Source organism: Pomacea canaliculata, linkage group LG14 (assembly GCF_003073045.1).
Source record: "Pomacea canaliculata isolate SZHN2017 linkage group LG14, ASM307304v1, whole genome shotgun sequence".
In the NCBI taxonomy this organism is placed as follows: Eukaryota; Metazoa; Mollusca; class Gastropoda; order Architaenioglossa; family Ampullariidae; genus Pomacea; species Pomacea canaliculata.
Window position 1 is genome coordinate 17,984,887 of NC_037603.1, and position 26,938 is coordinate 18,011,824.

At 39.3% G+C, this 26,938-nt stretch overlaps 2 protein-coding genes across 2 annotated transcripts; one reads left to right on the top strand and one right to left on the bottom strand.

The window, feature by feature from the left end:
* The first annotated feature begins 73 nt into the window (after positions 1 to 73).
* LOC112555656 (collagen alpha-2(IV) chain-like) lies at positions 74 to 23,024 on the top strand. Its single transcript, XM_025224098.1, has 32 exons — positions 74 to 107; positions 536 to 597; positions 955 to 999; positions 1,590 to 1,709; positions 2,829 to 3,033; positions 3,256 to 3,555; positions 4,842 to 5,020; positions 5,866 to 5,950; positions 6,527 to 6,642; positions 6,818 to 6,995; positions 7,305 to 7,412; positions 7,551 to 7,640; positions 8,161 to 8,268; positions 8,412 to 8,525; positions 8,724 to 8,885; positions 9,679 to 9,849; positions 10,000 to 10,143; positions 10,636 to 10,770; positions 11,152 to 11,327; positions 12,003 to 12,066; positions 12,397 to 12,576; positions 13,374 to 13,481; positions 14,089 to 14,160; positions 14,563 to 14,685; positions 16,088 to 16,195; positions 16,321 to 16,455; positions 16,746 to 16,880; positions 18,415 to 18,555; positions 19,153 to 19,269; positions 19,536 to 19,727; positions 20,123 to 20,409; positions 20,840 to 23,024. The coding sequence occupies exons 4-32, from the start codon at positions 1,602 to 1,604 to the stop codon at positions 21,095 to 21,097; spliced, it is 4,299 nt and encodes a 1,432-aa protein (XP_025079883.1). The 5' UTR covers positions 74 to 107; positions 536 to 597; positions 955 to 999; positions 1,590 to 1,601; the 3' UTR covers positions 21,098 to 23,024.
* A 569-nt stretch (positions 23,025 to 23,593) lies between these two features.
* LOC112555660 (centrosomal protein of 19 kDa-like) lies at positions 23,594 to 26,445 on the bottom strand. Its single transcript, XM_025224105.1, has 2 exons — positions 26,025 to 26,445; positions 23,594 to 25,592 (listed from the first exon to the last, which is right to left on the bottom strand). The coding sequence occupies exon 2, from the start codon at positions 25,565 to 25,567 to the stop codon at positions 25,058 to 25,060; it is 510 nt and encodes a 169-aa protein (XP_025079890.1). The 5' UTR covers positions 25,568 to 25,592; positions 26,025 to 26,445; the 3' UTR covers positions 23,594 to 25,057.
* Positions 26,446 to 26,938: the final 493 nt, after the last annotated feature.

Sequence of the window (26,938 nt, forward strand, 5' to 3'; positions counted from 1 at the left end):
TATGTGCATATTTATTTTCATGAACATGAACTTTTCTCTATTTTTATCTCTAGGGAGAAAAGGGGTCATTAGGCCCATGGGGAGAAAAAGGTGAAAAAGGTAGACAGGTAGGAAACATTTTCTAGTCAAGCCAATCTCATACTTAATGAAGAGAATGTAGAAAAATGCCTCACTGTGTGTGTGAGAGAGAGAAAGGGGGAAGGGGGGGGAATTGGTGTTTTACGCCGTGTCAGCAACTAAGGCTATATTACGGCAAGCAGCCAGCCCTGTAAACAGATGTCACGTGCAGAGAAAGATCAGCGTGCCCGAGACGAGAAATGAACTCAGGGCAGCCAACCTTCACTGTATTGGTGACAGGCGCTAACCGTTGCGCCACCGGACCGCTTTGAGAGAGAGAAAGAAAATGTATATGTTTGTACATACATCTGTGCATACTGTTGTGAAAAATGTACATCATTTTACAATCTAATTTTATTATTGACAGATTTATAATTTCAATTTTGCATTAAATGTCAGTTTTCAAAATTTAATTCAGGGACCTCAAGGACCACAGGGTATGATTGGAGAAAAGGGTGTTCCTGGTATTGCTGGCCAAGGGTAAGCTTCCCACTTATTATATATAGAATATTTTAAACCTCTGAAACTCTGGTTATGAACAATATTGGCTTCAGAAACATTAAATACTCTAAACCTTTTTAAAATCATGTGACTCATAGTCATAGACACTATCAGGCAGCATGATATCACAACATATCTTTTGAACGTTGCCTCAAAAAAGGTTTGAATTTTTTTATGGGACAAAGTGTACAAGATCTTATTTTGTTTTAAAGATTGGATCCTGACTGTCACATTTAGTGCATATATACAACAAGGGCATCCCAGCCTGTAAAGTTTTTGTTTCATAAAATGTCCCTTAAAGAAATACATTTTTATTGAATTTATCTGTTTTTGCAGGGTAAGCAAGGCTTCCCAGGAAATCCTGGCCTGCCAGGACAAAAGGTGAAGTAAAAGTTTTGATAATAACACCTTCTGAATGATAACACTTTCTTAATAATAACACTTTCTTACTCTTAATAATAAAACTTAATAAGAGATCTAACTACAAACATATGGTCTTAATCAGGTTCTCTCCCCTCCAACACACACACACACACACTCCCCCTCCTCTTTTCGGTTTTGTGTTTTCATTTTAATACTGGTTAATAAGTTGAAAAATAGTTTTTTTTTGGTTATTGTTCTAATCTGAGAGCGTTCATTGTGATTAATGAGTGTGTTTTGAAACTTTCTATTATTCTTATTCTTTTTCTTTTAGTCATTTCAGATGATTAGCATTGCTGCCTAACTCTTCTGGCATCTTTGCACTGCACATGCAAATGTACATTTATTATTTGTGACTCTGAGATCACACCTAAGTAGTTTCTGAAACTTTTGTACCATACTAAGGGGCTTCTTTAGAACTAGTCATTTATTTCTAATGCTCCTGAAGTCACTCCATACACCACCATAAATAACAATATTTATGATCAATTTATGCTTGACACTTTGCTGATCTTGAATGATTATTTAGTATTATTGATTTCTTCTCACAGGGAGACCGCGGTATGGAAGGTTTACCTGGCCTGCCAGGTATGATCGGGATGAAAGGTGAAAGAGGTTTTCCTGGTTCCGATGGACCAGTTGGTCCAGTTGGTCCTCAAGGTGCACCTGGTGTAAGTTTACATCACAGAATCCACAGAGATTATTCTAGGATAAAGTCATGTGAGAGTTAGTGTCCTTTGCACTTGCCAAAATATCATAATATGCATGTATTGGACCTTGTGGTACAGCACTTTAAAATAAGTTTGGGTGTTCTCTGCACCAATTTGAAATATAATATCCAGAATCTATGACAACAGCTACAAAGCTTTCAAACTGTCCAACTGTTACCCAGATATCATCTCTAAATTATGCAGCAAGTGTCTGATTAACATATAACATTTGCTTACCACTGGTTAAACCAAACCAGCATGGCAAGTTTTGCTACATCTATTAGTTCCTCCCATTAACCAGTACCTGCAGACCAGCATGCATAACCACCAGTCACCAGTACCAGTCAAGCGAATTAATAGAGTGAATGAGTGATCTGATTAATTTCATCTACATTATTTATCTTAAATAATTTAAGTGATCAATGATATATTCTGTTATACATCAAAGAACTTGGTGAGAAAGAAAAGTGAAATGGACAAAATGCTTTTGCTTTGAGGTAGCCCCTTTTTTCTTTTGAGGGGGACCCTGTTTGAAATCCTAGAATAATCTCTGGAGTCCATTAAATGTGCATGATTGAGGAATTATTTCAGTTTTCCATGAATGTCGAAGACATTGAACACTCTCATGCAAAGGTAGTCTTGCAATCTTTCAAGTTGGAAGTGATGTGTTAAGAAACCAGACTTTTCTCAGGGCTAGATTTTCGTGAGGGTGGTGCCCATCTCCAGCCCCCGCCATTCTTTCCCCAACTTTTTTGAAGGGGTCAGGTACTAATTCAATAGCTGGAGTAAATGTGCTGTCAACTGGGTCTGTGTACCCAATACCTAAAATGCCAGTGCTCTATCCCTTGAGGCAATCTTTGAGGGTAATCTCAACATTTGTCCATAGCCTTCTAAATTGTACATTTTAGAAATTCTTGGTAATAATTCAGTATAGATCAAGTAATATGCAGCTGACTAAATTCGGTTTATTTTTTTTATTTTTTTTTTACTGGCAGTTTGGTCTTTGCTCTTCAAACATGTTCTCTTCACTTCAGAAGAATTTTTTTTTATTTTCTTAGATCCTATCAAAATTGGTTTCAGGGAAAAGGTGAGACTGGCAGGCCAGGGTTACCTGGTCCTATTGGACCTGCTGGGTTTCCAGGAGAACCTGGCCTTCCTGGTCTGCCTGGTAATGATGGACCACGTGGACAGCCTGGTCCAGCAGGTGGGCCTGGACTTCCAGGCCAGCCTGGTCCACAAGGGCGAGATGGACCTAAAGGAGACAAAGGTGACCTAGGTCCTGCAGGTAGGAATGATGGACTCCACATGCTTTCACATGGTATAATGATTAGAGCATGACAATAATGCTGTGGTACAGATATACTTATTAATTATTAACGTATTAATCTTAAAAACATCTTCATGTTGTAAAGACCGAAGACTTTTTCCTTTGCTGTACCTTGATGTTTGATGATACTAGATGGCTTTCTGATTAACTTTAAAGCTTATTGATGTATCCTGGAAACAGGGTTCCCAGGTCAGGATGGACGACCAGGCTTACCTGGGCGACCAGGCCCCAAAGGAGACCCAGGCTTGAAGGGTGAGCCTGGACTGACCATTCCTGGGCCTGCAGGTCTTCCTGGTCTTCCAGGGTTGGATGGAGTTACAGGTGTGAAAGGCGAGAAAGGTGCCAAGGGTCTGCCTGGTCCATCTGGCAATGCCACCCAGGGATTGCCCGGTCTTCCTGGTCCCAAGGGTGATAAGGGTCAGCAAGGGTTTCCTGGTCTGCCTGGACGAGATGGCATTAGTGGTTTCCCTGGAGAGAAAGGTCAGTGTCCTTTTGGGGTCAAAGTGAACTTTCAAGCAGTGCATTATTTTTTTTTTTTATTTTTAACACGTTATGTATCAATGAGAGGGATCTTTAAAAAATCCAAAATTGAATTGAAAATAAAAGAAAAATAAATAGGAAAAGCAGAGGTAGTTATAAAAGTTGGAAACATAAAATATTGCAAAATGTCTGTCATTTATCTGGAGGCAGAACAACACAGGAGACAGAGAGCACACAGATCCCATAAAATAGTTCATGGCGCTGTTAAGGTGAGTTACTTAGAGGTGCTCTGTCTTTTTAAGTGTCTTGAATATGTTCAGAGGGGCAGCCTGGTGTAGAGGCAAGGACAGAGTGTCCTAAGCACAAAGACCATTGTAGGTAATGGTGTGCTGGCAGTCTCTGGTGGGGGATATGGGCCAAAGATTGCTCAGGTGCTGAGCAAAGAAGCAGGATGAAGTATAGATGGTGAAGTAGGAAGAAAGGTAATCAGGAGCACAGTGATAGAGATATTTATAGCAAAGGCAGTCCAGTACACCAGTAGTATGCTCAGTGATTGGCAGCCAGTGAAGTAGGCAAAGGTGAGATGGTTGATCTTATTTTTTTCCAAAGCACCAGGCCAACAGCAACCTTCTGGACATGCTGAAGGCTATGGAGCATGGTGACTGGAAGGCCAACAAAGAGGGAGTTGCTGTAGTCCCAGCAGAAGAAGAGAGAAACAACCACTTTAATGGCGTCATCGTAAATCAAGTAGCATCAGAAAGTGGAAAGTGGAAGTTGGAAGAAACAAGATTTGACCAAGGAGGCAGTGTGGGGCTTCATGGAAAGAATGGAGCCATGATGCCAAGACTCTAGACTTGGAATGAAAAATCAACTACTGGATGGTGTCAGTGAGAAAAAGAACATTTGTGGAAGTCGGACTAGCTGGTAGTGATGGAGCAGAGAAGTCTGTCCAGTTTTGTTGGGGGGACAACTATTCTGTTGTATAGATATGTGTCTCACAAAGGTGAGATAGTGGACATTATGCGATCAAGTGACTAATGACATGATCTGCCTGTAGAGAGTGTAGAGGACAGGCTCCATGACAGAATGTTGGGGGATGCCATAGAGAACTAGGGATTGCTAGGAGGAACAGGAGTCCATGACAATGGTCTGAGACCAGTCTTGAAGGTAAACATAAGGCAGAAGATAAAGCATGATTATTTTTATGGTTTTTGCCATGCTGTCACAGTGGAAATGATGAGCATCTTTATCTGTTTCTTATCTCATCTGAGTGATTCTTCTTGCAGGTAATGATGGAGGCCCATGCGAGGCTTGCTTGCCAGGCTTTAAAGGAGAGAAAGGATCACCTGGGCTTGATGGTCTACCTGGTTTACCAGGAGAAAGGGGTGTGCCTGGTTTGCTTGGATTCAAAGGAGAACCAGGCGAAGATGGGCCTCCTGGCATTCCTGGCCTTGCTGGAGTGCCTGTGAGTGAAAATATTTTTATCGGAAAATAGATCTTTTGCTGCATAGTTTTTATCCTCTGACTGCCACATGGGCAAGACATTTCTAAACAATAAATGATGACAAAGGCTTTCCAAGAGCCTTCATAAAGAAAGTTGATTAAAGAGAAATCATGTTTATGTGCTGCTGTAAGATTTTTCTCTGAAAAAGGCCTTTTTTTATTTAGTAAGATGGTAGCTGAACAATGCATGGTTCTGTTGGTAGTATTTGTAGCTACTTGTGTCATCTCGATTATGTCACAATTATGATTTGGGTTGATTTGTCGTCTGGGAATGGGTCAGTTCAACTTTCTGCAGTTGAGATAATGTAGTCTTACATGGAACGATATGGTCATAGCAAGGTCAACTGGATTCATGTGGGTGGTCAATGTGGCCAGGAAAATATGGTTTGAGTACAAAATGATTAGAGGCTCAAAGAATAACATGTATCTTTCAGAATATATATTTACTTCACATTATTTCATAAAATTGTAATATACAGCTAATGCTTATCCAGAAATTTTATTTAATTCTATTTTAAAAAGTACTTTTTTTCCAAACTCAACTTCTGCCAATAGGGCACAAAATGTTGGTTGTAAGTCATGATGAGGAGGTAGTTGTAATAGATATGACTCTTATATAGGGAAATATATCTAGGAAAAAAATTTTTGGATCATATTTAAGAGGCAATTATGGAAGATCTTAATGAGGAAGCTTTACTGTAGTATGGGGATTCAAATGTACATACTGAAGGGGAAAACAGACTGGTTTGCACAAATAATAAACCATTTCTATTTCTATTTTTTTTAATGTAATGACTGTTTATTCAGGGTGAAGAAGGATTGCCTGGATTACCTGGAGAGAGGGGTCCAAAGGGAGAAGATGCTCGCCCTGAAGTTATTCCTGGCCCTGAAGGTAATGAAGGCTTTTCCTTGAGATCTCTATTTTTATGCTGTACAAAGCAGAGTAGATCATTACCACCAGCTTTGTCAGATAATGCACTCCTCATGGAATCTCCTTCATATTACACACTTCAAGATCATTGTAAAGTATTAATTTAGTTCTGACATACTGAAATCTGCAATGCAAGTACAGGAGGGCAATGATGCTGACTAAAAGCAAGATTGGCAGTTATTTTTCTATTTAAAATTTCTACTGAAATAGGGAAAAACTTATATATATTGTCAAACAGAATAAATTCTGTGAAGTCACATACCTTGAAATATATGTCTTACATGTCCTTATTTACATGACAAATACAAAACAAAGTCAAAATGTTTAAATTAATCATTTCCAGATAATTTATGTGTTTGCCAGTGGTAGCATTGAAACATGACATAAAACATCAACTCAGGTTAAAAAAGAATATAAAATTTCTGCATCCAAGTCTATAGAAAACAGTCTTCAGAATTCGGCTGGAAAAGAAAAGTCAGACTTCGTGTGATGGAGGGATGTCTTCCCGTTACAGCTTGAATGTTTTCAATTTTCCAGGTCTTAAAGGAGACCCTGGTGCGCCTGGTTTACCTGGTGAGCCTGGACGACCTGGGCGTCCTGGACCTTCAGGACCACCTGGTGCACCTGGCCTGCTGGGACCGAAAGGAGATAGAGTGAGCAAATATCATGCTGATATCTCACAAGTATACAAACAACAAAAAATCCTCACAATGTCTGCATTACTGTTTTTTTTTAGCTTTGGTATTTGAAAAATATGTTATGTATTTTAGCAACTGTCTTCTCTTCTGTAAAACAAGTCTAACGAAGGCTTACTCCTTTCACTGGCAGGGTGACAAAGGATTCCAAGGGTTAGATGGAAGGCCAGGTCCACCTGGCCTACCTGGCATCCCAGGTGATGTTGGTGATCCAGGCATAGGTATTCCAGGCCCACCTGGTGAAAGAGGTGATCCTGGCATGAACGGTTTGCCAGGCCTGCCTGGTCTTCCAGGACAAAAGGGAGAACCTGGTAATTTCTCTTTGATTTCTTTGCCTTGGAGGGGGAGAGAAAGAGAGAGTTGCATGCCTACAGAACCTAGGATTATTATTAAAGCTATGATATTTTCACATTGCTGTATAATTTCACCAGTTCTGCTATCTCCAGCTTCTTGAGTTTCCATTGAAAAATATCAGCAGGTAGTTCAGATAACTTGTGCGGCTAACTTTGCTAACATAAACACTGTTCTGAGTGCTTTGTTTTTGTCATACACTGTCGGAAAACCAGAATCATGAACAGCCTGATTTTGTTTTATGTCATATTGGTAAAATTTTTGTGCAGGTCGAATTGATGGTGTCAACCTCAAGGGTGAAAAGGGAGAGCGAGGCTTTGATGGCGTGCCAGGAAAGGAGGGTCTTCCCGGCTTACCAGGACTTCCAGGACCCAAGGGTATGCTGACATAATGTCAGGCATTGCTTGAGTTAGAGAATATTTAGTCAGTCCGCCAAGATGCAAGTAAGATATAGCAGTGAACATTAACAACAAGTATCACTGTCACACTATTATGTTTGTCCATTTGTTACACAGGTGAGTCCGGACTGCCAGGGCTGTCTGGATTACCTGGAATGAAGGGCGTACCAGGAGAACCCGGTCTGACTGGTGTTTCAGGACCTAGAGGTTAGTTTGTACTGTAAAAGATAGTGAAAATTTTATGTTACAAATAATTATACTTGCTGGCCTCTGCATTAAGGACATCAGCATATAACTAAAAACAGTATTGTTAAATTTTTGATTGCTTCACAGTGGAGAGACAGTGTAGCCTAGTCAACTACTGAGCAGAAGGTTGCAGGTTTGAGGGTTACTTCCCCTGCTCACTCAACAGCTGTTTTACAAAATGGGTATTTGATTTATCTGGGGTAGTAAAGACAGAAAAAGGTGAGGTTTGGGTTTTACCTTCTGCATGCCGTGCCCTTAATATGATGGACCATATTTACTGCCTGAACATCTTGGACATGAGAGCCTTCGCTTTTAGACAGTGGGAAATTTATGTCTACTGTAGACAGCAGAAAATCCATGTCTACTGCATATAGTGGGAAATCTAGGTCTACTTTTGCAGCAGTTTCATGTCTTTGAAGGATCTGATGTTGGCCTAGAGTGAATTTAAGATCTGTTAAAGAAAGTCTCCTTTTTTCCCCAGGCTTACCTGGACCTCGAGGTGATAAAGGACAGCCTGGCCTATTAGGTTCCCCAGGTTTCACTGGACCCAAAGGAGATCCAGGTCTTCCAGGGCTTCCTGGCATAGACGGTGAGCCTTCTTCATGAAAACTCAACTGTGTGTGTGTGTGAATGCACATGTAAGTGTTTTCCCTAGTAATTATATTCTTTAAATTTTTTTTCATTTTTTTATTCTCCCTAATCCCTTGTGGTTATTTATTCCCTCTGTTCTAGGTGAATCTGGATTACCTGGGCTTCCTGGGGATGCCCTAGAAGGCCCACCTGGTCTCCGTGGAAACCCTGGGTCTCCTGGTCCCCCCGGAGAAAAGGGTCGTGACTGCTTACCAGGTCAGCATATTTTGGCACTATACCCATTTTTTGGATGAAACTTCAGTAGTGTGTAAAGAGCAATCTGAATTGATCTTGAACATATAGTCAGCTGTTGCACCATTCAAGTATCTGAAATTTTCAAAAGTGCCTACTACCAGCAAAGAATGTGTCATCAAGCTTACATGTATGGGAGCTAATGCTACTTATACTGTGCAGGTGAACCAGGTATTCCTGGATTACCTGGTCCCAAAGGAGCTCGTGGTGAGGATGGCTTACCTGGACTCCCAGGTCGAGATGGTCCCAAAGGTGAGACTGGACCTGCTGGATTGCCTGGAATTAGAGGTGAAGATGGACTCCCTGGTCTGCCAGGCACACCTGGTAAGAATGCACTTGTTAGGAAATAAAATATTCTTCTTTGCCTTCTTTTTCCTTTCCTGCAGATGTCTGCATTGCTTCTTTTTCTGGAAATTTCTTAATTGTGCAAATATCCAGCAGGGATGGAAAAGAAAAATGGTTGTGGTTGAATACATCACAACATTAAGCACCACACCATCAGAGCACCATACCATCACAACACTACATATCCACTTGTCAAATAATCCAGAACTAGGGGAGTAACAGTACTTTACACCAAGCCAGCAAATAAGGCCCCATCATAGCCAAGCAGCCAGCCCTGTAAACAGGTGCCAAATGCAGAAAAAGTACAGCATGCCCAAAACAAGATCTGAACCCAGGACAGCAACTCATCACAGTATTAGTAACAAGCATTCAGATGTTGCACCACTGCATCATGTGAGGTAAACTAAGTAAGTTAACACAAAAAATATAGCAGCCATAAGAGGCGCTCATATTCGCTTCAGTCCAGACTAGAATTACTACCACAGCAAAATGTTCTCACCTGCCATAGACAAAAAAAAAAACACATGCTCTCTGTCATGAGCTGGCTTTGGCACTGTGAGTGTGGGGAGGTGGGTGGGAGGTGGTAGTTTGCTAAGGTTTGCTAACTCCTGACATTTAAAACATCCTGTTTTGTCTACCTCTGGCTAAACATTATTGAGTTATTGATCCCCACATGAGGCATTGAACACGGAAAAATGTCGTTCATCCAGTGGTATTATTAAAAGGTCTGTGATGTTTAAAAGTTAACACAGTTTGGCCCTCTTTCTTGCAGGTGATGTTGGTCCAAAAGGTGAAGCCGGACTTCCAGGTTTGCCCGGGTTGTCTGGACCTAAAGGTGATAGAGGTACAGATGGCCTTCCAGGTGAACCAGGATTGCCAGGACTTGATGGCTTGCAAGGACCTCCCGGTCCAGCTGGTGAAGATGGCCTTCCAGGTTTACCTGGTGAGAAGATCTCTTTGTTTTCAGAACACTTTTACCATTGATGACTTTTTTGTGTAGGCAACTATTTGCATTTGAAATAAGACTGTTTGTGATTCTTTTCTTATCAGTGAATATATATTTTCATTAGAGTATTTCTGTTCCTTTCTTTAGGTCTGAAGGGTGATATGGGACAAGTTGGATTCCCAGGAGAAACTGGTCCTGAAGGGCAACCTGGTTTGCCAGGTTTACCAGGTGCAAAGGGGTTGAAGGGTCAACGTGGACTTCCAGGAGAACCAGGTCTACCTGGATTGAGAGGTCAGCCTCAGTGCATTGAGGATCTGCAGTAGATTATTTATGACAATTTTTACTAAGCAAAAGAGTTTTATTGGGCATATTGTGAAATTTAATCTTTTACTTCCAAATTGAGCTGTCACATGAACTGAATGAGCTGCAGACATTCAAATTGTGAATTCTTTTCCATTTCTTTAGATTTGTTGTTAGCTACACAGTATTCTGATAGTCAATTTAATCAATAAAAGATTTTCACATTTGACAGTAACAAGTGTTTAAAGGTGAGATAGCAGTGTTAGGAAGGTGTTGGGAAAATATGAGTTTTGCTGAGTTATTTTCAGGCAGCTCTCAGTCCAAGATTTTACTTGTGAGCTACTGACTCAGTTGATTAGTGATTCTGTAGTGAAATCTGAGAGTGAGGCACAATGCTGTTTGACTCGATGAGAAAGTGGAAACAGGCAGGTTTGTAAAATTTTTATGGCATCGGGAAAGTAATGTTGACTGGTTTCTACACAGGTCCTAAAGGAGATTCAGGCTTACCTGGCTTGCCTGGTCAGCCCGGAGAAAATGGAGAACCTGGTCTGCCTGGACTTACAGGTCCTAAAGGAGATCAAGGACTACCTGGCATACCTGGAGAAAGAGGAGACACAGGTATGTGAAAATGCCAGGGTGTGACATGCCTATGTACTAGCTCTGAGCACAAAGGGTTTAGTATAATTTGTGCTCTGTTTAATGTAGATTTTTCTGAAAGTTTATTAATAAATGTACTATAAATAAAAAATATTAAAACTGTATTAGTGTCTTTACCTTGCAGTCAGAGTTTCTTTTGCATCCACATCCCACAAGTGTTGAGAACTTTTGTCATATTAACATAGATACATAGTAACAGTTTTCCTTTCTCTCAACCCGACCCACAGTATTAACTCTTTACCATTCAGTCTTTCCCCATGTAGCCAAGAAGACATGGTTTATTGACTGCATGTATTCCAGTAAACTGTAAAGAGTTAAAATCTTACTCTCCCCTTTCTTCAGGTCGTCCAGGATTACCAGGCTTCAAAGGAGAGACAGGGGAGCCAGGTATAGGTGAGCCAGGATTGCCTGGACTACCAGGAGAACCTGGCAGAGATGGTGAGCCTGGTAGACCTGGCTTGCCAGGACTGCCTGGTGACAAGGGCTTACCTGGATTCCCAGGAGAAAGAGGATTTCCAGTAAGGCTTTCTTGATTTATTATGAAGAAGTAACCATATCCACTCTGATAATAGGACATCATGCAAACAAAAAAAAATGTAGAAACTATAATTCTTTTAAACAATCATTCTTGTATCTTGTCTCTTCTTACCTCATACAAAAGCAATTTCAAGCATCACAAAAAGAACTGTACATAAATTACTTAATCTGCTTAAAAATATAAGTATTATGTTTGAAGTGTTTATCATCCAAGTATTACAAGCAGCAAATGCTTTGTGCATCCCATTTGTAGTTTATACTATTTACAATCGTGGACTATGTTACATTCTTTTCATTTAGAACTCAGCAAAGCATCTCATGTCATAACCATGACCTTTTGACAGCCATCAGACATGTTGCATAAGCTGGTGCTGCATGCACTTTGCCATGCCCACTGTTTGTTTTATATAAATGTCATGTCCACTGTTTGCTTGTAGGAATATCATGTCCACTGTTATTTTTTGTTTCTTGTGTGACACACTTTATTGCAGCATCACAGTATATGTTGTACTCCATACCTCTTGTACATTTTCTCTTCTCGTTATATTTTTGTGTTTATGATTGGATGGTAGCCTGATCTTTTAAATTCTTGGTTTATCTGTTAAAAAGAACACTTATGTTGCTTCAGAAGTTAAACCGAAAATGTATGTTCTTAGGGTGAACCTGGTGAGTCTGGTCGCCCAGGTCTCCCAGGACTTGACGGTCTACCTGGCATGAAAGGTATGAAAATTTTTGCATTCTAATCTATTTCAAAATTTTGAATATATATATTTATTGGATTAAAACAGAGTTTGCACCCCATGTTTCATACTATCTTTTAAATAAGGATTATCTTCAGAGCATAGTATTTGATTAATAGTTTTAAATCAGTTGTACTCAACCACTATCACTGTGAAGGAGAGTGTTGTCAATAAAATGAGTAAATAAATATATTACCTTATTTTTTAATTTTATTTATCAGTCTAGAGGATCCTTCACAAAAATAAACTTAAAAATATAAGGCAATTTAACCTTCCTATCCTGGTTGACAATGCTGCTTTCTGTTCACAGGAAATGCTGGACTTATTGGTATCCCAGGGTTCCCAGGAGAGAAAGGAGACTCTGGCTTGCCTGGGTTAGATGGACCAGCTGGTCTCAAAGGCGAACGAGGACAACCAGGTCTTGATGGCCTACCTGGTTTGCCTGGCCTGAAGGGAGCACCTGGCCGTGATGGGCTGGATGGTGAACCATGTATGTAACACAGTAGCATATAGACAGAAGAGTTCGGATGAATTATAGGCAATGGGATGGGAAAATACATGCATTAGTAACCGATGAAAAAGCAGAAAAAAGCATTTTAAGTTTTTTCTATACCCACATTTATAATAATAACAAGCATTTATACAGTGCTATTCCAAAATAGTTTTGCTCAGAGTGCTTCACAAATAAGAAAACTACAAACAGACCAACCTAAATAAACTGATACACTATAAGGTACACACATACATGTACTACTTCCTACAACAGAAACCCACAGAGCAATACAGACACAGAAAATACAGACACACTTTACACATGTATTCATACAACAGACACAGCCACAGAGTAAATACAGACACATTGACAAAGGCACAGAGGTTATTTGTTCCAAGTTGATGGGTTTTTTTTTTAACCCACTAGATGTAAATGAGGTTCTACATAACGATAAAATATTGATAATTATGTTACCTATGAATTTGTTTATCAAAGCAAATTTGCATGACAAAAAAATAATCTCCTGCAAGTCGCTGAGCTTTATTTTTTCTGATTTTGTATTTTGAATGAATGAACATTATCAAAAATTTTACCATAGTCACATCCCTGACGTTACGTGTCAGTCCTTGAATATCTATATATGTGTGTGATTTTGTGCGTGGCAGACATTATCAGACAATTCATTTACTTGTTCAAGATATGCATATGTGTGTTACATTGAAACTGTTATCAGATTAGCATATTCCTTTAACAAAGTTTCTTAACTCACATTAACTGTCGAATTACTTCTTCAGGTTTGCCAGGACCAAAGGGTGAAATAGGCCAACCTGGTCTTCCTGGCTTACCCGGTCTATCTGGAGAAAAGGGGCAGGCTGGTCTACCGGGTTTGCCTGGCTTGATTGGTAATTTTTTTTTTTAATTTTAACTGCAACATGTTAAAAAAATTTACTTCAACAGTAAAAATCTCATTATTCAGACCTTCCCAATTATGACCCCCTTCTCCTCTTCGGTGTGACCCAAACATTTTTCACAGATGTATTTCGCTTTATAAACATCATCTCTATTATGATTATCTCCCCAACCCGACTTACGACCAACAGTTTACGCTCTATTACGACTTGTTTTTTCGAAAGATACGTGTTGAAAAAAATTAAGTACATTTTAAAATAGACTGCTTCTGACTTGTTGCTTACCCTATATTGCAATTGTCTGCAGAAATAATAGAAAATAAGTACATTTTGAAAGAGATTGCTTGTTTTGAAAGCATAGTTCATGGAATGAAACCAGACTAGTTGATCTCCCTATTACAACTCCTCTCCGTTATTACCCAATTTGAGTCTTAATAGGGAGGTTTGACTGTATCTTCATTGAAAATTCTCTCCAATAGTTACTTAAGTGTGCAATGCCAGTTTCACTTGATGCATTAAAGAGAAACGTATTTCAATGGTGGGGGGAGACAATCACAGAAATCAGACATCATTGATTTCTCACTGTGCATTTCCACCTCAGGAGAAAAAGGTTTCCCTGGCCCAGCTGGAAAGGATGGTTTGCCTGGTTCACCCGGCCCTGATGGTGAAAGAGGCAAGTTGTACATTGATCTTTCACACAACTCATCCCCTACTGGAAGGTTTAAATAATGCAAACCAGCATTTATCTCCAAAGATGGAGATAATCTGAGTAATACAAGTAATACTGATCAAACATATATTGTTTTTAATTCTCTCTTACCTAATTCTTCTTGGATTTAAAAGAATGTTGACATAAATAGTGTATAGTGGATGTGCTTAAGGCATGCTAAATTGAGTGAGGAACAGAAGTGATCAGATTTCAAGCTCTGTACCAAAATGGAGGAATTAGTACTGTTCCTCCTGATATATCTTCTCACTTCCCATGCTGACCAGCCAGTCCGATTTGAGATGTACAAATTAATAAGTAATTCAAGTAATTTGTATTTTTTTAATTTATTCATTTGTTTCTCTACAGGGCCTGCTGGTCCAGCAGGTCTACCTGGTTTGCCAGGGCTGCCATCCGTTGGACTGAAGGGTGAGCCAGGTCGATCAGGAGTTCCTGGGCGAGATGGTCTGACAGGTCCAAAGGGAGAAGCAGGTCAGTTCATTACCCTTTCCCACATGCTTTTCTTTTCTTTCTCTCCATCTCCTAACCGCCTCTTTTCACCCATCTCTTTCTTGCTTATGCTTCAATCATCTTCAGTCTTTATCTGACTTGTGATGTCATATTGTCATGACTGGAAATCTTACTGTACATGGTGCAGTGCATATAAATCATACTGTGTCATATTGTAGTAACAAGAGATCTTAATGGGATAACCCACCACATGATACATGCTCGTGCACACTCTGCAAAGATGACACTTAACACGTAGCCATAGGTTGTTGGTTTGTTGTGGAGACCGCTTGCCAGCCTCCTGTGCCTAACAGGGCAAACTTTCCTCTAAGTCCCTCAACCAGGCTGCTGGTTTAGATGGCAATCTGCTGGTGGGGCATTGTTTTCCAACTTCTGTCTCGCAACACACCTCTCTCCCATTTTATGCTCACCAGCTGGGTAATGTACCAGGGATCCAGGCTGTATTAAAGGACAGCTCTAATTTTGCTGCTGGGGTCAGCCTAGCAGAAAATTGGTACAGCCCCCTCATTTATTCTCCCTTCTGCCTGGGTGATCCGATGGTGCAATGGTTGGTGCTTGTTATCAATACAATGAAGGTTAGCTGTCCTGCATTCAGCTCTTGTCTAAGGCACACTGATCTTTCTCTGCATGTGACCTCTCTTTACAGGGATGGCTGTTTTGCAGTGATATAGTCTTAGAGCAGGCTTGGTGTAGAACACCAATTCCCTTCTACCTCCCTTCTGCCTCCTCAGTCCCCTCGACAACACTAAGTTGCACACCAATCAGCACTAGTGACCAGCGCTGCCAACCAACTGGCTTTCATCTGGCTTCTAAGCCACATTGACAGTAGAAGTTTAAAGTGCAGCTTAACTCTTTACAGCTCAGTTTTTGTTTTTGTTTTTTGGTTGTTTTTTTTGTGCTCAGCCACAGAATGCAGCTTAAATAGTCAACTGAACAGTAGAGAGGTGTTCTTCTTCCTTTTTATCACTAAATTTTATCTTGATGATGCAGGGTTTTCATAAACTGGTCATCGACTATTGTAGCTAAGGAATTACCTTTTGCTGTCCTCACAAACTCTACTTTTCTGTTGTTAATTTATTTTTATTATTAAATATTAAATTATTAAATAGACTGGTCCTTTGTGACATATAGAAAGACAGTTTACAAGAACAGAAAAAATTACCTTTCAGATTACTGTCATTTCTCATACATTTCCACAGGACTTCCTTATAGTTTCACTAATATAATGGGAGCAATCTATTAGATTATCAATAGCTGACAGGAAAAAATAAAAAGGATGAGCTCTTTGTGACAAACATTCATCATATGCCCTGAAATTATGCTTTGCATTGCAGTTCTATTATTAATCAGTTTTGAATTGCAGGTTTACCTGGGCTGGATGGCTTACCAGGCATGAAGGGAGAACCATGCACTGAGCCTGGCATTGGACAACGAGGGCCAAAAGGTGAACCAGGCTTCCCTGGAGCACCAGGTAAGTGTAGTTTTTATGTGTGTGAGAGAGAGAGTGTGTGTGTGAGTACAGGAAGCAGATGATCTGTCTTTCTGGATTTTATAAGTTCTGGATTATGCCTTTTTTTTTTTTTTTTTGTGTTGTAGGCTTAGATGGCTCACCAGGTGTTCGTGGCAATGATGGGTTGCCAGGCTTGCCTGGACTGAAGGGCGACCCAGGTGAGCCAGGATTACCAGGTGAACGAGGCAGAGATGGCCTACCAGGCCTACCAGGACTGAAAGGTAACAGAATACTGTTTTGTTACTTTTTGTCATTTTAAGGCTATTCAATTCTAAATCTTCATAAGAGATGAATGTAAATCAACAAAATAATACTTAACTTATTTGTATTCTTGACACAACCACACTTAATACAGTAAAAACGTACAAATCATCATACAAGTTAATCCCACTTCAATTATCTTTTTTATTGTTATACCACTTCTTTTATATCAGCACCATATTTTATTCTAATAATGCCTTAAATAAAGTGCTTAACATTAATTATAATTTATTTTACAATGTCATTGTAGGACTACCAGGCTTGCCTGGAGCACCTGGTCTTGATGGGCGTAAAGGTGAACCAGGGCTTACGGGACTTAAAGGAGATATAGGACCAAAAGGAGACAGGGGTGATACTGGCGTTCCGGGCTTACCTGGTGCAGCAGGTGTGTAGACATGTAATAATGGATTATGGGGTGAGCCAGGTGTGTAGACATGAGATAGTGGGATTTAAATCCCATTGAAAGTATGTATGGAGTGAACTGCAAGACATTACAACCAACAGACTGACATTACAAACAAGAGACTGACAGTGTGAATGCATATGTAATGACAAGAATTAATTCATGGCAAGCACGAACAACAATTGCAAATCAGGGATCTATTAGAATAGAGCACAGCTAGAGGAGTTGAACAGCTCTCAATACTTGGGAGCCACACTTTCCAAAGACGGCAGTTGCACTTCAGGATTGCAACAACAACAATGGTGGCAGTGGGAAAGTTGGACAGGATGTGGCACAGGAACATCATCAGGTTTACTACCTGTACTACAAGTACAGACTGTACAAGTCCATTGTAGTTTCCATTCCACTATATTTATGTGAGACATAGACTTGTCAAAACAGATAGGAGAATCCAGGCATTTGAGAACCAGTTCCTCTTGAAATATTTTACATGAAATGCAAAACCAGTGATTTTGTGTGGACCACGGTTTCCACACAACTTGTGGGACACCAGGAACCCCTTGTAACAATGAAGCGGCACAGGTTGATTGGTTTGGCCACTCAGTCGACGAGTGGAGGGGGATGAATTGGGGGAGTTGATACCAAGGTGGAGAGAGAAAGAACTGGCTTGTATGACAGATCATTTCACTACTCAAGATAGGTCCAAGACTCGAGCCTTGTCAGCTTCTGAATCTATCCAGTTGTTGCCCCATGACTGGTACCACCAGACAAGCATAGCTGTTTATCGACTGGTACCAGTCACGCAGACATTCACCTCAGGATCACAACTGCAATGGTAGTGATGGCCAGATTGAACAAAATATGGCACAGCACAGATATCATCTTCACCACTACATATAAGCAGTACAATGCCCCTTATTGTCACCTTCCTGCTGAATGGCTGGGAAATATGGACTTTGCTCACCAAGACTGTACCACAGATTCAAGCATTCAAAACCAAATGCTTAAGGAGACTTTTCTGAATCTCTTGAAGGAAACACAATGCAAGTGATTTCATTTGCAGTGCAGCTGCCACCCTGGTGGTTCCCAAGTAACGATTGCTTGCCACCATCCAGTCACGTCACTAGACATGACGCTCTACCTCCAGGTTCAGGTCTCCCCCAATGACAGGCACCAACAAGCTGGTGTCAGTTAAGGGGCTTGTGCTGATCAAGGGATCGATGAATGATAAATGAAAAATATAAGTGGAGTTAACGTTATGAACAGCCCCTGAGCAACAAAACACTCATGAAAGCTTCTCATAATGTTCAAGAGTTGATTAAATCAACTTAAGTTAGGGCTTGTTACAGCTCTCTCAGTACATTTAAAGGAAAGCAAACAAAGCCTATTCAGCATACAATTAAAGAAAGAACCACCAGCAAGAGGGTATTGAGGAATTTTTTTTAATGTTATACCTTAAGGAATTCAATATTGAAGGTTTTCTTCAGATTTGACACTGTTTAAATAATGTAAACAGGCCTTCCTGGAGAGATGGGAGAGCCAGGTCCACCCTTGGACGTAACAATGGTGCCAAAAGGTGACAAGGGTGACAGAGGAGAACCTGGAAGCCCTGGTCTAAAAGGTTTACCTGGATCTGTCGGTGCCCCAGGTCTACCAGGTAAGTAACATCTTAATTATACTATATAGGTAAATCTTGACTTGGAAATAGAAATGAAAATGTTTTATTGCAGAGGGGTTTTTTTTCTATCCAAATCCTTGTGCATAAAGCTTTTATTTGTCAAGGATTTGAAAATGTTAAAACTCTATAGAGGAATTTCTAGAGTATCATAATGTGGGAGAAGAGGCAATGGTGGCAATTTTTTCTCCATGTTAAAATAATAAAAAATAGAAATACAGATACACATACACATATTACAGGCCAAGGTTCCTGGCATCAGGGCGACTGTCAGTACACATGACATTACTTGGAGCAGATAAAATGAAGGGGACATAATAAATGTCACTGTCATTTGCAGCGAATGTTAGATAAAAATTGTGGCAACACCAGCCACTAATCCTCTCCTTCCCCTGCTTAAGGCTTTTACTCTCATTGTTATGCATAGTTAAAAACTTTTTTTTGATAAAAAAAATATAATGTAGTATGACTTTGTGGATATAGAATATTCCAGAATTTTGGGGAAGCAAAAGTCACCAGCAAAGAATATTTTTATGCAGAATAGTTCTGTGATGACATTGTTTGCAATTTGCTTCTCAGGTCTGCCAGGTCGTGATGGATTAAAGGGTGAACCTGGCCTCCCTGGCTTGCCAGGACCAGAGGGTCCAGAAGGTCCCCCAGGTATCGCCGGTGTCCCAGGTATTGATGGAGGACCAGGTATGTGAAACAAATCAGATTTACCCTCTTAAAAAAAAGGGGGGGGGGTTGCTTGAACAATAGTTTGTTGAACTTAGTAATTTAGTACATAATATACTTAACCTGTGCATTTCTGATACATTTAGAAGTCACTTTGGTGGGGATTTTATGCAGCTTAGAATAAAAGATATAAAAGAGCAAAGGGGTTTCTTTCAATATCCTTGCCTTGAGAAAACTTTTCGGTTGGTTTCAACAAGGTTGCATAAATTATATCTGGTGTTCTGCAGGAGTGCCAGGTCCCAAGGGTGAACCAGGACCACAGGGCTTGACTGGTTCTACACCTCCTACTGGTTATCTCCTTGTTCGCCACAGTCAGTCAACGGAGGTTCCCAGCTGTCCCCGTGGAGAAAACCAACTGTGGGAGGGCTACAGTCTTCTGTACATCGAAGGCAACGAGCGGTCTCACCATCAAGACCTTGGTGAGTCTAACAACCATTTTTTTTAACTAATTGTTTAGTGTAGTTGTTTATGCAACAAGGTTTTTGAAATTGTGTTCAAATTTTTCTACCCTATTATTTCAGTTTACAAGCAAATTAAAAATACTGTGTGTGAATGGAATTGTGTCATTTCTTATAACTTTTGGTAGTTTAGTTTAGCTGTGTGAAAATTGCTACAGGTGTAAAAAAAAAAAGAGCATGATGGCTTTAATTGTTATCATCATTGATAAAATGCTTTTTAATTTCTTTAAAACTGGAGAGAAAAAATACTGAAATATATGATGCAATAAAAGAATAAAATGGAATGTAATTAGAATTTTGTTTTGAAAGCACGTTACAGCATGCCTGACTTTTATTTGGATTTTTCATGAACACAGGCTGGGCTGGTTCCTGCCTGCCTCGCTTCAGTACCATGCCCTTCCTGTTCTGTAACATCAACAACGTCTGCAATTATGCCAGCCGTAATGACCGTTCATACTGGTTATCCACTAACGCTCCCATCCCAATGATGCCAGTTGGAGAGCGAGACATCGTCCCATACATCAGTCGATGTGTAGTTTGTGAAGCGCCAGCCAATGTTATTGCAGTGCACAGTCAGACGCTTCAAATCCCAGCTTGCCCTAATGGATGGAACAGCCTGTGGATTGGCTACAGCTTTGCTATGGTATGCTTGCTGCTGAAGACAGTGATAGCTAAAAAGAATAAAATTCTTACAAATCTAGTGTGGCAGGATGCTGCAGATCCCAATTTTATTTTTCCATTTAACACAAAAATATTGCTGATGTACGCATCCATAAACTACAAAGCAGTGGCATTATGTCACATGTGCTTATACTTTCAAAACATATATCAAGGATTTGCACAACTTTGCACTTAACCTTCCAGTAAAACAGAACATTGAGCAAATTTCAAACCAAACACTGAAGAGACCTACTGGCATTTGCAAATCCTCAAATTTATGAAAATGACTTTACTGTACCTGAAAGGCACTATTTTCACCAATCCAAAAACTGGTAACCATGTTGTTATTAGTGATGCACCAAAACACCCTTTTTTTCCACTCTTACCATTTTTTTTTTTAATTCTTTTTTCAGCACACTGCTGCAGGACCAGGTGGCGGTGGCCAATCCCTGTCCAGTCCAGGATCCTGTCTGGAAGATTTCCGCGCCACACCTTTCATTGAATGTAATGGTGCCCGTGGAACCTGCCACTACTTTGCCAACAAATATAGCTTCTGGCTGTCAACTATAGAAACCAATGAGCAGTTTGCCTCCCCAAGACCTCAGACGCTCAAGGCTGGCAATTTAAGAACCCGAGTCAGTCGATGCCAAGTTTGCATCAAAGATGTGTGATAAGGCGCTGAGTGGCAGAGTATCTACTGTCTCCTGTTTGTCATATTTGTTAAATCCATGATCTGCAGTCAAAGGCCACTCTTCACTCATTTCAGTACTTGTAATACTCAGCAGATGTATTCGGAATGTAATCTGTTCAGACTGTTGTATCTCACAAGCTGTGTATCTTCTGAAGCTGATAGGGGTTTACCCCTCTCCTTTTTTTCGTTTTGTTTAGTGCATGAAAAAAGTACACATGAAGGCTTTCCCATTGTAAGAGAACAATAAATCTGTTGACAGCAATTGTTACGGCCATTACATTTCCTTCTGCGGAACACAGTCTGTGTGTGTCATTAATTTTCAGAATGAGGCATCAGTGTGTATCTATATGGCTATGATTTTTATAGCTTTTAAAATGTGATTGTGATGTGGCTGAGATTTCCCCCTCCCCCCTAAGGTTTCATTGCTGTATGTTTTAGTTTATATAAAATGTTTGGGTTTTTTTACTTACATGTACAGACGTATAATTCTTGTCAGGCAAACCTCATGTGCCTTAACAGAAAACTGATTTCAATGGTGCTAATACATATAATTTTGAAAGAGTGTTCTGCTCAATCTCTTTTTAAACTATGGATCCTGCATTTTACAACAACGAAAAAAAACCCTGCTGTGCCTTTTGAAAACAACCAGACACCTAGGTCTTAGGTGGATGGGTGCTGAACAGAGTTGGACTTGCTGTGATCACTCAACTCACTGCCATTTTAACTTAAATATAAGCAGCTTTATATGTATAATATGCAATGTTTGTTTTTAGATTTGTGTAACAGTTTGTTTCACTTTAGTTGTGGGCAGAGACTTTTCCAGTTGTAGCAAGTTAGCGTCACAGCTGTGTAACATCTACTTCTCTTCATTCATGTCTGTATGGTTGCCTGTATTTTTTTATACCATGTGAAACAAGTCATAATACTACGTCAGCAATTCGAGCCTTTTTTTTTTTTAACGGGTGCTTGAACTTGCCCGTATAGTTTCTCTATCTGCCTAGAGGCCAGTGTGGTGTTGTGTCTGTCCAATGCAACTGGATGTACAGTATTGCTGCCTGCAATCAGCATAAGTTTAAGGCAAGACCCATCGCGACTGTGGGAGTTGCACAGACATGGAGATATATGCATATAGGTTGGATAAAAGGAAACTAATCAGGAACTGGAAAGTGATAATTAGCAGGACTGTTCAAATAATAATGATAAATAATTTTAAAAACTAGAGGTTCAAGGGGATAGTCTTATTCAGTTCAGTACATTTGGCTTTACATCAAAATACACAGACTAATAAAATTCTTTATAGGGAAAATAATAATTGTTTCTCTAAGAAGAAAGTCTTATGCCACAAAAGCAATGACAACTACAAAACTGTACAGTTTATATTAGAACAGTCTAAAAGATGTGAACAACATTGAGTTTGCTTGAGTGCCAAAATCACTAGTATGGAATTTATATTTGCACAATTAACCACATAATCTTTCATTAAACTTAAAGCCACACTAAGCAGGAACTCTTCATATTTTTGTCTTTTACTTTTGTACAGTATTTCTCAACCATCTCTTAAAAGTCCTAGAAACATTAGCAAATAAAAGTGCACCCAATGTGTCTATATATATATATCTTGTACATACATTTTATACACATTTCCACAGTAAATATTTTAGATTTTTATCTCTAGTCATTTTGAAGGAGTACGAATGATCAGTTGCATTTCTCGGTTCGTGGTTTGTCAAGGTCGTCTCTAGTCAAGCCGTTTTGTGCTAAACATACCAGTGTTCCTAAGTGGGTCTATCTAGTTATATCCAGCATTGTGCAGCTCCTTTTGTGCAAGACCGATACATTTATGTGGGAAATTCATCTTGCCTAACAGCGAAATAACAGCATACATTTGAAATAAAGTTCATTTTTTATATATGGCTTGTAGCTTTTCTGTATTGTCTGCTGAAGATAAAATATCAAATACAGTGCCATCACTGATTGAACCATTTATATCCTGTGTGGATTATTATTTTCTTCAACAATAAAACAAATTTTTTTGAGCACCCCTTTCACTTGAGAAAAAAAAAAACCTATTACTTTTGCTGATTTGTAACATATAATAGAAATTATGATTCAACTGATTTTTGTTTTGTCAACTTCTTGCACTTCTGTTCAAATCTATCGAGCACTGGCATCCAAACCTAGAGATGTGTGCAGTGCAGTGTACTTTCAACAGTCAACCCATTTGGGTTGAGAAAGGTAAGACAGCAGCGAAGAGATGAATAACATTCACACACAGCTGCTGTCAAAAAAATGGCAGTCTCTAACATTTCACTCCCAAATGACCAAAAGGTTATTCTACCACCTTTACTTTTTTTTAACCCAAGATTTGCGAGATCTTAAAACTCTCCCACATATCATCTGAGCTGACACTCGGCCCATATTCCCATTCCTGTCTGTTCTGGTTCACTACCATCTCAAAACAATATATATTATAAAATGAACACTTACATTCTTTATTTCAGAGCAATAATGGTTTGGAATTAATAAAAATGATTTAAGGTGATCTATTTTACTGATTAAACAGATTTTTTCAAATTCTTTTGCAACAAAAGATAAGTGGAGGAAGTCAAATAAGTCAGAAATATATTATTATGCAATGATTTCAGCAACAGTCTCTGAACACAGTTTAATGGAAGCTGCAAAGAACTTTTCTGCAAAGAACACACAATTGCAAATTTTATAAAACACAAACACACCCCAAACCCGTCTGTTTTCAGGCAGAATCAAACCTTTTTTACTAGTTCAAACTAAATTATTTAGCTTTTGTTAATAAGAAATAAAAAAATGCTTACAATGCACATCCTTTTTAAAGCCACTTGAAGATGCAAATAGTCTCCCTGCATGATTGTGTCACTACGCAACATGTACTATGTTGTTGGAAAAGCAAGTACCTGTAGAAATGTCACTTGTTATGCAAAAACACTGGCTTCAACTATTACCTATATTTAACGGTGTGATCTTTGAGACTGTCCATTCACACAGCTTCACTCAATATTACCCCCAGATACAGTGTATTAACATTTCATCAGTCATCACCACAAAATAATTTTTCACTTGATTAAAGTCCCTATGCAAAGAGACTAACTCCAACGACTTTATAATGCCTATAGGATGGCACAGAAAAAGGTAAACAATATAGTTGAAAATGAATATGATAACATGAGAGAATGAAAACTAGTCTGTGATGTGTAATCTTTTCAGAATGAACAGCATAAGAAAAGTACAGCAAATAATTCCCCTGAGAAAGAAATCTTGCTAGTAAAGTGTCACCATACTGTAAGCGATATAAAAATATATGTTACCATTATACCAATGTACAAGCTAATAAAGTTTTTAAAAAATACTACAGATGCTGCATGCATCATTCAGAAATACATGTGTAGAGTATATCACTTTATCAGGTAAAGTTTATACAGCACACATTTTATTCATTCAGCAAAACAGGAATTATACACACTTGTTTATCAGCAACTACTGAGGACATTCTGGAGATCCTGAGTTTCAAACCAAACTTAAAACTTTTTTTAAAATATCCCTGTTTTAGTCTTCTAAAAAAACACCACCAAAAGTGTTTAAGTCCTTGGCTGATGTGGCTAAAACACAACCAAAATAAACTTACCTTGCCCCTCACCCAAATCCTTCTCTAAGTATGTACTCCTAACCCTAGAATAAACCAAACACCACCTATAATCTAAAAACTAAAACTGACCACCATCCATCGATCTGTGCCTTCAGTTCACATAATAAACACACACATACACACTTCTCCCAAAGAAGTCTTAGTAAAATGAGAAAACTTGACCACAACATAATCCAAGGGCAAACATATCACTGGCTACACTCTGTCCTGATTACATTGCAAAGGTTATTTACACTGGTGCAATAACTGATTCTGCTTCTTCTAGAATTCAGGATCAGACCCGTCTCCTGAGTCCCAGCCTGATGTTTCCACTCTTCCAAGTTCAGTCTCAAAGTCAATCTCTACATTATACTGGAAGTCTGGGTCACCTGGTTTCTTGCGATTCTTTTCAAAAGTTGAATCCATTTGAAGCTTTTTGCGAGTTAGTGTCTCTGGATCCACTTTGTTCAGATCTTCATTGGGGTCAAGGGTGTCTATATCATTGTTTCGCGCTATGCTGACCTCAAGGCTCATGCCACACAGCTTGTCCTTCATGATCGTCAGCAAACGATGAAGCTGAGCTTCTGGTAAAAGCTGCACAAATCTTGCATGGCGTTTATTCTCTGTCAATTCTTTGATAGCGGAGGAAATGTTGGAATGCTTAGTGAAGCTCCGAAGTGGCATAGACCTTCGCCGAAGTTTATTTGCCTTCCAGTCCTTGTATGTGATGACAAGCGTGGGTGGATCAAAACGAAGACCACATTTCAAAAGTTGCAAGGTCGTTGTGGTCATGGTAACGTTTATCACCTATATTCATCTGTAAAAGATGGCCTTCGTAAGTTTCTTGCCTGCTTTGAGTAATAACCTATTCACATGCTACTTTGTAAAGACAACCAAGCAAAATGTTTTCTGTCATTTACCAGACTACAAGTTCTTAAGACCATAGACATTTAACAGTAATAAATGTGTCAGTGAGTTAGTTTTTATGGATGGTTCTGTATGTGTGTGAAAAAGGCGACAGAGACATAAAAATCATGTAAACAAAAACGTAATGCTGTTTTGTTAGATATTGAAAGTCTGCCAGCAATCGAAAACAGAGAAAAATACTGTTTTTCGCTACTGCTCTAACAGAAAATCAAAAATAAAAGCCGCATACATACAACAAAGTTGTCAAATGTCGAAAGCGAAACTTTTTTCAAATTGTGCAATGCTAGATGACACACACCAAGTATACTTTAAACATACTTACGCGAATAAAATTTTAACTTCAATTATTTCTTTGTAGCATATTTCCTCATAAGTCTCTTTGACGACAGATAAAACTGTTGAGAAACTTCTGGCGCTCTGGTTTCCAACATGCCACAACGAAGCGTCTGTGAGATTTACTTCCCTTGCGGATGGCAGCTACTCGGTATTTTCACAGAAATATACAAATATGTCGATATCTGCCTTTGTGTGCACTTTTGGAGACATAATAACGGCAGTAGAGGTGATTATGTGAAGAAACTGAATGTAACGTACATAAATTCACTCTAATATTCAGTCTCATACTCCTATGCTATCAGTTTTCTAGGCGTGATCATTGGGAAGGAACCAGGGACCTGATCACCATTCCGTGAAGAAACAGAAGGAAATAAAAGGACTCCTTCCCTTCTAAAATTTTTTTAATAAAGTTTTTAAACTCCTGTGTTTCAATTTCTTTATTCTCATCTGGATTTTGCTGTTGGTAAGCTTTTCTAATTCATAGATGAATCAACTAACACCCAATAAAATCACTAATGTTGCTATTAAACTAGTTTTCCATCACCTGCACTTGAAGTATAATCTTTGTGCATGGCGCTTCTAGAAAATACTGTTAAAATAGTTTCACCCTGTACACTAAAAAAAGCGGCCTGTGGTGTACCAACCTTTTCACAAGCCCCCAAAATGTGCAAATCTCTTGTGCGCTAGTTCACAAACTCAACTGATGATTCATACTTTAATGCTTTTTTTTCTTATTCCAATAATTCAACAACAGCGTTTAGGGGTCATTGGATGACTGCTCACTCGAGCTAAATCAAACCCAAGTGGACATAAATTTGAAAGAACTGCAGACTCCCATCAGCGCGAGTACTCAGTAGTCACAAGCCTACCCTTTGTTCTGGGTGTGGATTAAATAGCTAA

Coding starts and splice junctions, on each gene's coding strand:
- LOC112555656 (XM_025224098.1), top strand. CDS start 1,602: ATGGAAGGTTTACCTGGCCTGCCAGGTATGATCGGGATGAAAGGTGAA. Junction 8,526..8,723: donor GGGTCGTGACTGCTTACCAG/GTCAGCATATTT, acceptor TATACTGTGCAG/GTGAACCAGGTATTCCTGGA. Junction 16,196..16,320: donor AGGCTTCCCTGGAGCACCAG/GTAAGTGTAGTT, acceptor TTTGTGTTGTAG/GCTTAGATGGCTCACCAGGT.
- LOC112555660 (XM_025224105.1), bottom strand. CDS start 25,567: ATGACCACAACGACCTTGCAACTTTTGAAATGTGGTCTTCGTTTTGAT.